The sequence below is a fragment of the Echiichthys vipera genome (assembly GCF_963691815.1).
Source record: "Echiichthys vipera genome assembly, chromosome: 20".
NCBI classification, from domain to species: domain Eukaryota; kingdom Metazoa; phylum Chordata; class Actinopteri; order Perciformes; family Trachinidae; genus Echiichthys; species Echiichthys vipera.
Genome location: NC_139845.1, coordinates 16,231,072 through 16,244,793, shown reverse-complemented (window position 1 = coordinate 16,244,793; position 13,722 = coordinate 16,231,072). Strand labels below are relative to the sequence as shown.

Below are 13,722 nucleotides of genomic sequence, written 5' to 3'. Positions count from 1 at the left end.
AGGTACCCAAATTTGCAGGGGTTCTCTAACAACATCATTCACTTCAGCAGCTCACACAACATTTGACTGCAGAGAGAGATTACAGACAACAAAGCTTTGCTCACCTGACTGATAGGTGCAGGATCTCAGTGCGGGACCTCCTCATGTTACTGGCCATTTTGATCAGCTCCTTCTCCAGCGAGTCTGTGTACTGGGCCAGCTGGTCTAGGCTGAGGGCCCAGTCTGCCCTCCTCGCTTCCAGCTCGGCCTGTGCCGTCTGTTGGTGAGACAAGGTCGGGGGTCAGCCGCGTGGCCTGAACAGGTAGGTGTCTTTTACGGCTCCAAACAGTTTTGACGCCTAACTGAAACAAAATCTTTCCACGCCAGTCGGCACATCGGAGAACCAACAGAAGGTAGACTTGCACTGGTACAGCTCTGCTCCACTAATGATTTCTGTCTCATTTGCTATGTTTACTGCTGTATGGCAGTACGTGGCTAATGAATGCAGAGTAGCAACAATGCAGGAAGGGGGAGAGAGAGAGAGAGAGAGCGAGAAAGAGAGAGATTTCATGGTACAACACGCTCACTAAACAGCACTGCTTGGATGGGGCCTGCTGGAGTGTTATATAAGTGAGAGATCTCCAGAGAGGAGAGATAGTGTGTGGGAAGGCAAGCAGATAGGCAGTGATAAATATAAACGAGTACCACAGGTGGACTGAGAGAAGGATAGATATTACATCAATTCATGTTATATACACACGTATATTTTTTTTTTTAAGTATTGAGGTGGCCCTTTTCAGCCGGAAATCAGCCCTCATGCACATCTAAACATATAGGACTACTGCAGTACACCATGAAATTCCAACTTTTCTTAGGCTTACATCAAGTGCTGTTGGTAGGCTGACATTGGCCACAACATTTTAACATGTCTGCGAAAGTGCGTCTGACCTGGAGGCTGGTCTCTGCGTTGCCCGCTGGCTGCGCACCGCCGTCCAGCAAGCCTCCAGCTGTATACAAGACAGAGTCGGCTTCTTCCCTGAAATCTCTTTTCTGAGAGACAAAGAAGCATGTCATGAGAACGAAATACTTTTACGATGGAAAGTCAAGAATTGAAATTGTCTTATGCACATCATAAGACTGAATTTCTTCAGACAGAAACAAGGTTTACATGCATGCACCCATTAAGATGTTACATCATACTGCTGTAATTGTTCTGCGCTCATATGTGAGCCTATGCAATCTTAACCTGGTAGTAACTTAATTTGACAAACTTTAAGATGACCTTTAAGTTGACATCAACAGTTACTCTAACTCAACAGTATTGAAGTATATCTGCAAAGGAGAGACTATGTAAATACATCCAAAAATGATAGCATCTCACTTAACGGGATACTTTGCTGTTTTAAAACCACTTTAAACCAAACACTGTTCATTGCGGACACATTCAGCTCAGGAATATAATCAGCAAAATATTAATTTATTGGGATTCACAGGCATTTCTTAAAGTTAAAAAATCTACATTATAGTACAAGAAAAAAATAAATATTTGTACACATGTTGCAACTGATGCCATGCTGATTTTGTGTTGGACCAAAGGCATTTACAAGTCAAACATTTTATACTAGAGAAACTTGGGACAGTTGTCAACTACAATCACAAAAGTACAGGGGGAAGTGCAACTCAGGGCTTACCAGTTTATTTAGAAGGCTCTTGAACTCCAGAGCCATGTGATCAGGATTGGGTCCCTGCAGCATCAGTAGCACTTCCCTGTCCAGTGTCTCATCCAAGGGGGAGGCTACGCTCATAGTGATGGGCAAATGGTCAACTCCATGGGGTGCCTGCATCAGATATAGCAATATATTTACACAAACAAGTAAAGACTTGTATCACTTTCCATCAGTCTAATTATAATCAGAGAGGATGGAGTGTGGAAAGTACACAGCATGTGAAGAACTACATTGTATTGTGAAATATGTGAGGAATAGAGTTTCTGAAAGAAAAATCTTTAGAGATTTATCACTTGCTTGCAGACATAAAACTTCTCAGAACTGCAGCTGGGGCTCAAGGGCACTATAAATTGTGATTGTACAGCATTGTAAAACTAGCTGTGTCTTTTGAAGTTGTAGGTTGGTGTGAATGCTGTATCTATGTAAGGCATGTTCTAGTTGTTCCAAGAGAAGCAGCAGCCATGAACGCTGTCAAAAATAAAAGACTAGAAACTCAAATGGTGTTTACAGAGAGAAAAAAAGATAAATGTCAGAATGTAAGACAAAACTAGAGACGGACGAACAGGTGAACAAGAGATATGAGAATGAGAGCAAGACAGTGGTAAGGGAGTGCTGACCTCCAGTGGTGACTGTGCCAGAGCCAGTTCTGTCTGTAGTGATCCTGAGCTGCTCTGGTTCAACCTGTAGGCCACCGACAGAGACAAACCAGTCCTGTGAGACAGGAGGTCGGGGTTGGAGAGGTTAGATACAAACAAGTTACGAAGACATACATAAGAAAAGGCAATAATGGAAAAATCTCGCCCAAAGTTGCAGACCAGAAAACAAAATTAAATCTGCTTTTCAATAAGATATAGTTTGTAATTTAGAGGGTTTCTCTACCATAAATCAATAGTGTGAAAAAAGAAGTGGTGGCTAATGTCTGTTTTCTTCTAAGTTGTCCCTCAACCCCTTCCCTCCTAGGTTATTCTTGGTTCACCTACCCAGACAGGTCTGGGTGGATCATCTGCATCTGGCTCTCCAGCTTGCTCTTGTCTGCCCTCAGCAGCTGGAATCAACAACAGAGAAACCAACATGACTCAGTCCACTACAAAAAGTGTTGAAGGACAGCAGGTGTTTCATTTCCCAAACCAAATATGCTGATAATTGTACAAACACACTGGACGCAGCAGAGTGTTGTCGGCACAGTTAAAGTGCCGACATGGCAATATTGATGTTTTACCTGTGTGAAATTAGAACAATCACATTTAGCTTGAAACATTTTTGAATGAAGACATCTGATATGCATAATTATATCATATTTAACATTTGAGGTACAGAGAGATGATATTCACAAGGTACAGGAATGAAGATGTTTGACTATCACAGGTGCTTACTGTATTTATTTATTCATTGTTAATGTTTTCTCATATCAACTACAGCTCAATATTATTTTGTATTATATGATTCCTTCAATTGTACACTAAGATGTAGGATAAATATGCTAAAATTAATTAATATATTGCAATAAAGTAAATATAAGCTATGAATCATAATTATTATAAACATTATAAATAATGAAATATGTATTATTGAAAAGGGGTGGGATTAAATAATTTCCTTCCTCCCACTCTTTTTTCAAATATATACATTGAATGTCTTTTTTGTCTGCATGCAATGGTACAATTATTTTGCTTTATTATTATTATTTGAATAGTTTGTTCTCCGTTTTAATTTCATTTACATATAAAAGAATAAACATTTCAATCAATCAATCAACTGAAATAATGATGAAGTTCAACACACTGACCTCTGTGATGGAGGAATATTCCTCCACTGCTGACTTAAGCTCATTTATCTGTCTGCTCTTCTGTAAAAGGAGGTAAACGACACAAGAACAGTTGAGTTTTGTAGAGAGAAAAAAAGAAAAGAGTTAGTTCCCTTCATCTGCAGATTGAAAGCTGAAGTGAATAAGACTTTACAGGGGTTTGCACTGAACCAGTTAGCTGAACGGATTCAAGGTCTTTTATGCATAGAATGGTCAGAGCTGGAACAAGCAGCTTTACAGCTACAGTAAAATGGATAATAAAAAAATAAGGCACTAACCTCTAGCATCAAAGCTTCCTTTTCATTTATGACAGCATCAAAAGAGTGAATTTGCACCTGAGGACAGGGGAAGGGACATAAAGAAAGCACAGCACAATTGTAGCATGGTCGACACAGTAATTCTGATGTGCCTGAGACAGATTTACAAGTCACATTGTGAGGAAAAAAGGCGGATATACACTCAAAAATGAAAGAGGGCGAGGAAGAAAGAATAAGATGACAGTTAGGAAAGTATGAAGGTGCAGAGAAGAGAGTAGAGCAAAATCTAAAAATGATAATAGACAGACAGTAAAAGGTACCTGAAGGTCAGTGTTAATGTCACACAGCTCCGTTATTCTCCTCTGAAGCTCGTCCATCTCCATGGTGACCTTGAAGTTCTGCAGAGCCATCAAGAGGGGAGTTAGGGCAGCTGGTCACATCCTTTTATGAAGAAACTTGTAGCAAAATACTCTCTGAATTATCCATGAATGGGTGAGTAACTGATTCGCTGTGATGTCAATGCAACATATTTTATGGTCAACTCATCTGACAAAGTTGTTTTTGGACGGTGAAGTACCTCATCCTGAAGAGAAACAATCTTGGCAATGAGACTCTGGTTCTCTCTCTCCTGAAAAGAAGAAAAATCAATCAATAGCAACTATGAAAACACATGCTCAGTTTTCTGCCCTGCTATAGTTTGACAGCTTGTTAGAAAGAAAGTCTACCAAACATACGTATATTGTAAAGTTTGGAAAAGAACATCCATTTTCCAGCTTTGCAAGGCTACGTTGAATTCCAAGCATGTTCATTTTTCATTGAACAAAAACAAAACAGCAGACACTTTACACCTGCATGCACTTAAACATGCAAAGGCATTTTTATACTGTAGATCCTCTGCCTGTGTTTGACTGACCACATCTTTGCTGTGTGCAGTGGCGCGAGCTCTGCCTTCCTCCGTACAGCTCAGAGTGGCCTTCATCTCCTCCACCTCCTCCTTCAGCATCTTCTCCTTCTGGGCCAGCTGCTGGTTACTGTGGGAGAGGGGGGGCAAGTCAACAAACCCCAGCGTGCTACAATAAATCTGTGGCGTGCATTTGCCTTAAAGTACATCTTACACCCTGGCCTGATTGCGCAGTTCCTCATTCTCCTCTGCCAGCTTCTGGTTGCTGTCCTCCATGCCCTCCACCGTCTGCTTCAGCTTCTTCACCTCCTCCTGGAGCTTTTGGTTGCTCATCTGAAGGTCACTGACACAATACACCAGCTCTGATGTCTCACTGAGGAGAGAAAAACACACACACACAGGCATGGGATAGATTGGGACCACCAGACCTCAGCACTGCCTCTTAACATCCAACTTGCAGCTAAGTGTCAACTCTCACACTTTTGGCTTGGAACGTTCTGTCGTACACTGACCAAACAAGTGCAGGATAAAAGCTCCCTCCTCATAAATTATTAATTAAATCCCTGCATACAGGCTAAATCAACCGAGTGTTATAGATCAAGGGCAGGCGTGGGTGGCAAATACAAAATAAAAAAGGTATGGTATCGCTTATTGATACAAACGTGGACACACTCTCACCAATTCACACACATCACTTACAATTCAGCTCTGGATGCCTCCCCTCCGAAGGCCTCCAAGCTTCCAGAAGTCATGTTTAGCAACATGGACCTCTTGGCTAAAACACACAGATGCAAAAACAGATAGAAATGATTAAAGCTCCAGGCATCATTAAAAATCAGATGCGTGTACAATACAAGGAAATGAAAAGCAAACATACGAGTGATTATAAGCACACTCACCAGACAGGCTGTCTCTGAATTTCACAGAGTCCTCCTGAGCGAAGTCATCTGATGGCTCTTCCCTGAGAGACAATGGGGAAATCAAACAATCAAACTGTGCAAAATCATTTTTTTTTCAAGATTGTTTCTGAAAACACTTTGGGCGATACAGAAACAGTGTCTTTCATCACATGTGATCAGCGCGGCACCATTTGACAGTGGGATTTATGAGCATGTCATTGACACTGCTCGGCTCTGATCGGTTATTTAAGGTTGGTCATGCTGGAATCTTTCAGATTTCATTAGCAGCACCAGGTGGAGGCAGAGGAACACATTTCTCATGTAATTACATTACATTTAGCTGGCGCTTTTGTCGAAAGCGACTTCCAATAAATGCATTCAACAATTAGGGTACAAATCAGAAGAGCAAGTTTTTAAGTAAGCGTGGTAGCTTCAAATAAGCCTATATATAGAGTGCCACATACTGTATATGTGCTTTTTTTAAATTTTAAATCATCTTCTTTGCCAAGGTGCAGGTCCACCATTTGGGAGTAAGGACAGCAAAACGTCCTGGATGTAAGCTGGGCCTGATCCGTTAGTAGCACAATAAGCAAGTGCTAGTCTTGAAACGGATGTGAGCAGCGAGAGGAAGTCAGGGAAGGGAGTGGAGGAGCGATGTAGTGTGAGAGAACTTAGGTAGGTTGAAGACCAGTCGAGCCACTGCATTCTGGATGAGCTGCAGAGGTCGGATGTCACAGGCAAGGAGACTAGCCAGGAGAGAGTTACAGTAGTCAAGGGGGATCGGGCTGTTGCAGCAATGTTGGCGGTAAGGGAGAGTTGATCGTCAACTGTCACACCAAGGTTCCTTGCAGTCTCGGTGGGGGCTACACCACATGGATGATAGTATGGTTGGGTGGGTCAGCCTTTTCCAGGAAGGAAAAGCAACTCTGTCTTGTCTAGGCTGAGTTTGAGATGGTGTGCAGACAGCCATTGAGAAATGTCAGTCAGACAGGCAGATCCGTTCTGCTGCGAGTATGTCAGACTGGGGGTAAGAGAGACTAAGTTGGGTGTCATCAGCATAGCTGTGATAGGGCAATCAATGTTAATGAATAACAGGACTAAGGGAGTTGGTGTAGAGAGAGATTGAATTTTAGTCTGATAGAAAGAATTTTTGGGAGCAGAGATGTAGGCAGTGAAGGAGGAGAGAAGAGATGATAGGTAAGCAGGTCATCAGGGTGTTTTGATTTCTGCCATTTCCTTTCTGATGCCCGTATATTTTCTCTCTCAGCACGCACTGAGTCAGACAACCACGGGGCTGGGGAGGACTTGCAAACCCACTGTGAACTAATGCGACAGAGACGCGAGAGGAGAGTGTCTGTTGCAGAGTTAGGATGCATGGGTTAGAAAGAGATAGATGAATGCTATCAGGATATAGTGACGATTTCAGAAAATATGACAAAAACATACATAAGCTTTGAAGTGATACCAATATGAATAGAGTACTTCATATGATACCTTTTCCAACAGCTGCAACAGAAGTGCTGGTATTGTTTTCACTTTGAGAGTGTGTATGTGTAAAGCGTGGTAGTTCTCACTACATTAACAATACCAACATCGATGTCGCAGCTTTTACATATTTGACTTACTGTACAGTGAAGTATCATTTGGGCAATATAATTTTAGACATAATACACAGCACTCGACTTCACCACGGCAGACTTTATCGGTTGTAGCAGCTTTGGTCGTGAGCCAAGCACGCGTTGCATCAAATTGAAGAATAATTGTGGTCATTGGCTGCGACCAAGACCATGCAGATAGTGATTGTTTTGTAGATACTACACTACATTTCATTTAGTCAACGCTTGTTTCCAAAGCGACTTCCAATAAGTGCATTTAAACGTTAGGGTGCAAACCATACAAACCAAAAAGAGTAAGTAGGTACTGCGATACTACTTGGTACTGGGTTATTTTTAGTACTGAGAAAAGTCACCTCTCTGCTCAGTCCTAAACTCATCATCTACACGATGTACAAACCAGTACAGCAAATAGAGCTTGCTGACTGGTGCACAGGCCCACTTATTTCAGTTATACTAGTGACTTTATGGCCAGCCGCTAAATACTGTCTATATAAGCGTGTCTTCACCCACAGTTGACGCAGGCAGTTGCAGCTTTAAAGTATCAAATCTTTTGCTTCATTTACAGCCCACACATCAGGCCAGTTTTTAAACACCAGAACATAATGACTAAGGCATCATCTCTCGCTCTCGCTAACGGATCTCAAAATGTAACCACAGGCAAAAGAGATAAACTTATATAGTATATAATATCAAATATTTTTACTTTCAATTTTTTATCTTCCATTTGAATCATAAACTAGACCAGAGATGTCAAATGCACATTTCACATAGACCTAAACAGACCACACAGCTGAAACTATTGAGGAAACATTCTCACCAGTAATCTCTCATGTGATGCACAACACACCTACACAATATCTACTTGCATAACTCAAACATATTGAGTATATGAGTGACTCTTCCTTGAAAGGCTAAAGCGAAAGCACAGGACTGGTGAAGACTGTGCAAGCTGTCTTCACCAGTCCTTTTCATGCCATGTTAAAGAGGAAGGAAACTGTTACTACACATGTGTAGGAGGAAAGAGAGAACAGGTGGAGCATATTTAACAAATCATTTAGTAATGGTGCAGATTGTAAGAAAATATCTGTCAAAAATGCAACACTGTGACCTGAAATCCAGTCATAGTGGCACTAGAATTGCAAGAAAAAAGGCATCTCACCTTTTGTTCCCCACTCACTTTCACAAAAACCTGAAACAATAACTGCACAAACTGTTTATTTCCCATGGTTCCGCCTATGAGCTCATTTTTTACACTTAAGTTTTTTGAAAGGTCATCTTCCACTCTCACATCTACAATTTAGGTACCCTCAAGACAAAAAACCTCACCAGAAGATGTGGTCGCCGGCAGAATTCTTATATCTTATCCAACAATGTATCCACTATTGATTATTTATGATAATCTAGTGACAGCCTAAAAGAGATTTTAAGTTTGTCCTCCATCCACAGCCATGAAGGTCACAACGTGCACTGTTCGTTCTTTAGAACAGAACGTGTGGATATGGATTCAGTATCCTGTTTAAAGTGAAATTCCGCCGTAAAATCATCCCAGGGTCTTTTTCGGCAAATACACTCCTCAAATAAGCCATCGAGACAATTTTTTGTATAACAACTGTTAACGGAGATATCCCGGACAGTCGCTAACAGCCGAATGCAGCTAACATTGATTGGCAATGAAATGGCTTTTTTAACCAATAATACTGCTCACGATAACACCAAACCGCTGCAGTAGCATGATAAGAGTCCCTACACATTAACAGAAACACCAAAGAGCTCCTTCGCTTTGGATTGCATTTGGTAATCGACTTGAATGGACTTTACTATGAGGAGCTGCCACTGGAGCCAGTTGCTAAGTCTTTCAAAACACTCTTAATAAACTCCAGGTTCACCAACTACATTGTTGGTGCTTCGTTTTATGTGCAAGGACTCTCATCATGCTACTGCAAATGTTTGGCGTTATCATGAACAGTATTAGTGGTTCAAAAAGCCGTTTTAATGCGTTCACCGTGCTGTCCCGAGCTATCAGCTATTAGTGTTAGCCACATTACATTATTTTAATTTCTATTAGCGACTGTCCGTGATTTCTCCATTAATAGTTGTTACACAGGAAAAACTTGTCTCAATGGCTTATTTGATGAGTGTATTTGCCGAAAAAGACCCTGGGATGATTTTATGCCGGAATTTCACTTTAAGACCCTTGAGCTGGATGAATACTTGCAAACGAAAGCTTGACTTCAGGGCCCGGTTTCAGAAAGCAGGATTAGTGAGTTTGAAAGATAAATTTGGATATGGAGGCTCTCTTTTGGTTACCTGTTGCTATGGTGAATTGTAGTATCGGAGCTTTATTGATGATGTTTTTTATGCTCAGGTTCACCCAGGTTCTCCTTAGGCGTTATAAGCTTAGCTTCTGCCTATTCCCTTTTTTCAGACCTTATACATTTTTTTGTGTTTGTCATGAAATGTCTTTGTCTGAAATGTCTGAAAATAAACTGAACTGAACTGAACCCTACTCTGTGTTGATTGAACTTAGTCTGATCAACTGTTCTGGAACCCCAAAGTTTCCCATCTCAGGATAGATCAACTCAGAGTATAGGCTCAGGCTCAGTTTGTTGAGCCTGCTTTCTGAAAACAGGGCCCAGATGTTCCAGGATGTTCACTCACCAAGCTACCCGCCCTGTAAATAAAGGATAATATGCAAAAAAGGCATCAAACCCGTAATCATAATGTCTGCTTTTCAGTACCCGTTGTTGCGGCAGTCATCGATCCACTCCTTCATGACAGCGTGGTATGTATCAAGGTCAATAGAGACATCTTTTTGTTCTGGATCGAGCATGTTGCAAAGGTCCTCTAGTCCACTGTCTTCTGAGGTGCGACTGGTGGTGTGCCGCAGGTAGTCCACAATGTGAGACACGTACACTTTACCTGGAAAATGACAGTAACACAGAGACACTAAAGAGAAATATTCTCTAATCTTTAGATACTTTTACCATCGTCCCGTGTGATATGTTGGGCACTTCTCCTCAACCTTTTTGTCTGTGTTCGGTTATAGGTGAAGGCAGAAATGGCAGTTACCATAGTGACGGTAAGAATAATGATTAACTTTTTGCAGTTGGTTTCACACATTTCTCAATGCAGACTTCACTTTTTAAAAAGCTCAACAGCCTTCAGTCATCACAACAGTAGTTTGAATTGTGGACTAACCTTATCTCCTCTGACAAAAAAGGCTTTCTATGATCATATCTCACTAAAACCAAACAACAGGCAATGCTCCACGTACTGTCTTCTACTATTTCCACAGATTTACATGTGGTTCTGTTCCTCAAAACTGTTGAATTCAATAAACAACACAACACAAATGAGACAGACATGACAAATCTGACAGTTGTTGAGTTCAATCAGACCCATTATTAACTGAATACCTACACAATTATTTTAGCATATTCTATTTGTCATTTTCAATATATCTATGAAAAGGGGATGACCTAAAAAAAAAAGATTTGAAATAATATTAACCCAAAGACGACAGACGCCAAAGCAAAATACAGACTTAACGCCTGAAGAGCAAAAAGATAACAGAAGAGATCAACAATCAGATGCAGAGGTGAAGGGAAAACAACAAAAATGGTTCAAAAAAGATCCCTTGTACGTCTTTAAAGATAACATATCTCATACCTCTGCTGCATAAGATGGCTCACTCCAGAAAAGCATTTAAGATGTTGAGAAAACACTCTGAACTGATAAGAAAACTTGAGAGAAAAATGGAAGATACTGTGTTGCAAATGCTCGGAGGCACGGGGACACGAACAATGAGAATACTGTGTGACTGTTGGGAGTTAAAGGAATTACTTCTGCCCTCTACACAGAAAAGAAAAAAAAAAAAGTCATGCTATGCTCAATGACAACTTAAAATTCCTCACTAGGCTGCCGTATTCAGCTTGCAGGAAGACTGAAGTGTGTGTGAGCTGACCGTACCTCTGCGCTTGGTGTCACAGGCATGGAAGATGGTATCGAGCAGATTCTCCTCACAGATGAGGCTGATTTCTGCCATATTCTCTTTCCTGTTATCAGAGGCCACTGAAGATCCCCAGCATGAATATGGAACACAAACACACCAAACACAGAGTTACGTAGCAAAGCAAGCACATGACACATTCGCCGTAAAGACACAACAGTGTGATGACCAGACGCACCATGCCCTACGAAGTTACATAAGGCAAGTTAGATTGGGGCTAAAACTAATTACTAGCCTCAGGGCCCTCCAACCTTTGTTCATCACGTTCCCTGTACAATGACCTCTATTTTTCATGTTACAGTGATTAAACATATGTTAAATAGGGTTTGAACTGCATACTGACACCAAGACAGGGCAGAAGCCAATTTAAGGCACTTTTGTTTTGTTTACTTCCTGGAGTTTTGGGGGCCCTTGGAGTTCTGAAGCCCTTTGGAAATCAATTTTTCTCTTTAACACAGGCCGAGATGTGAGATTTTCATGTTTTTAGGCCTTTTCCCAAATTTTACCACCAGATTACCATTGTTTGGGGTGATAAAAACATTACCTTCCTCCCAAGACACAAAACTTCCAGTCCACAACCTAAAACTTGTGTCCAGAAATCAGCATTTCAAGCATTTCTTGCTGGTGCCAATATAACAGCAGACTAAATTCAGATTTAGATCAAATGATCCATTTTGTTTCACAAATAACTCCTACAGTAACCCAAGGACCACTGTGAGCTTTTTCATCCAGCACTCTTACGGATTCTTATGGATGGAGTTTGTTCAGCAAACAGAAGACTCCATCTGTTTCAAACCACGTGATGTAGCTGCAAGCTTGTAAGTTACATTTTTATGACAAACTGCCGTTTCCACGGTCAAGAATTAACTTTCACGCTTAATCTGCTGTGTGTTTGCTGCAAGTACGCTTCTACAACAACCTGCACATCCCAGCTGGCCAGCAGCTGCAGCAGTGCAATGTGATGTGATGTTTATTTATTATATGAAAAATAAATTTCACTTGAAGCACTAGTCATTAAAAAACCCTTTGTGTTTGTTTTATTTCACTTGACTTTCATTTGTCTTGAAGATGTTTTTTTCATTGAGACTTTTCATTTGTGTTATATGTCTTGTTTATAGGTTATGTTTATGTGTTCTCTGCTACGTTAGTGGCAGCTAATGGGGACCCAAATAAAGAATGAATGAAGCAGCCCTACCTCCATCTCCCATGGACAGTCTTTTCACAACCAGAGCTGGGTAGGGCAAATCACACTCCGTCGAGTTCCCCGTGTCCGCTGAGCAGAAGTTGAGGTTGTAGGAGAGGGTGGTGTGGTTTGGGGTGAAGGTACGACTCAGAGGCGGGCTCCTGCTCGGCCTCTCGCTCTCTGGCTGCACCGGCTGGGGTCCTCGCGTGAACGTAAAGTAAGGGGAGTCTTTGGTCTGGCCTCTGGGCGTCGAACAATATCTCTGCCATGTCCTAACTTGACTTAAGTCACTTCCATCAGCACCTCTCCTCTCACCCAGAGTGCTAGTGATAGTGTATGTGACGTTAGTTGGCATGGAGGGAGTGTATGCCGGGATGGAAGATGGAGGAACAGAGGGACCCAGGCTGCTCCTCTGAGAAGCTGCAGAACTTGGCATACCCATGTCTTTCCCCTTCTCCTTCACTTTCTCCTTCTCCACTTCGTCTCTGTGGAGGGTCCCTTTCTTCAGGATGGTTTCCAGGTTACGCCGGAGGCCGCTCTGAGGGCTGTCGTAATTGCTGGAGGAGAGTTTGGGAATCTGAAAAGGTGAATTGGGCTCTCGGTCACCGCGCCACTGAATGGTCTGCAGTTTGCGGCAGATGCTGTCCACAGGGTTGTGGCGACGACTGGACTGGGGCGTGTAATAGTCCATGCTGCTGATGGCAGGGTTGCAGTGCTGGCTTCCTGGCTATAGGAGAGGCTGAAGTCTGAGCAGAGGGAAGCAGAAATATGTTGTTGATTGCATGCAAAGTTTGTAAAAATGGAGACAACGGAACATAGAAATCTAAAGAAAGTTTGTATAGGACTGCTTTCCCCCGGTTGAATAAAGTTCAAGGTTGAGGCGGAAAATGAGCAAGTAGACCTGCAATGTGGAAACTGAAATGTGGAGTAGCCTGACGTGAAAAATACACAGCTATGGGATCACACAAGCCACCCAATGCCAAATAGTTATTATTAGTTTCTGTGCCTATCACAGACATGAGAACTGTAAAAAAGAAAAAACAAACAAGAGGCAAAAAGGAGTGAACAAAATGGGGAAGAAAACAGGGACAGATGGGTATAAGCTCCCTGAACACTATCCATGCAAACCAGTGCACACATTAAAGATGTGATTAAAATCATAGCAAAAGGTGTTCAAATACAAAGCATCCCCTGCGTAGGCTCCAGGTGTGCAAACGAGCAAATTGATCCAACAGCGTACCAACTTGATTGACTGATTGATTAGCAAAACTCCCTGCCGTTGAAATAAATAAGCTACATACACAGTAAGCTACATTTTTTTAAATGGGCAACTCTTTGACAAAATGC

General features: G+C 41.7%; 1 protein-coding gene across 1 annotated transcript in view; it reads right to left on the bottom strand.

Annotated features, from left to right (window-relative positions):
* The window catches only part of lrmp (lymphoid-restricted membrane protein), a gene marked incomplete at its 5' end in the record, with an annotated part of 30,837 nt that extends 17,771 nt beyond the window's left edge, over positions 1–13,066 (bottom strand). The window contains 16 exons of the mRNA XM_083935097.1: positions 105–256; positions 928–1,029; positions 1,671–1,817; positions 2,324–2,417; positions 2,687–2,751; positions 3,493–3,552; positions 3,789–3,845; positions 4,088–4,165; positions 4,345–4,395; positions 4,681–4,798; positions 4,883–5,041; positions 5,368–5,443; positions 5,568–5,629; positions 9,922–10,102; positions 11,153–11,254; positions 12,388–13,066. Coding sequence (XP_083791223.1) covers positions 105–256; positions 928–1,029; positions 1,671–1,817; positions 2,324–2,417; positions 2,687–2,751; positions 3,493–3,552; positions 3,789–3,845; positions 4,088–4,165; positions 4,345–4,395; positions 4,681–4,798; positions 4,883–5,041; positions 5,368–5,443; positions 5,568–5,629; positions 9,922–10,102; positions 11,153–11,254; positions 12,388–13,066 — 2,183 coding nt within the window. The remainder of the gene's footprint in view (positions 1–104; positions 257–927; positions 1,030–1,670; positions 1,818–2,323; positions 2,418–2,686; positions 2,752–3,492; positions 3,553–3,788; positions 3,846–4,087; positions 4,166–4,344; positions 4,396–4,680; positions 4,799–4,882; positions 5,042–5,367; positions 5,444–5,567; positions 5,630–9,921; positions 10,103–11,152; positions 11,255–12,387) is intronic.
* Positions 13,067–13,722: the final 656 nt, after the last annotated feature.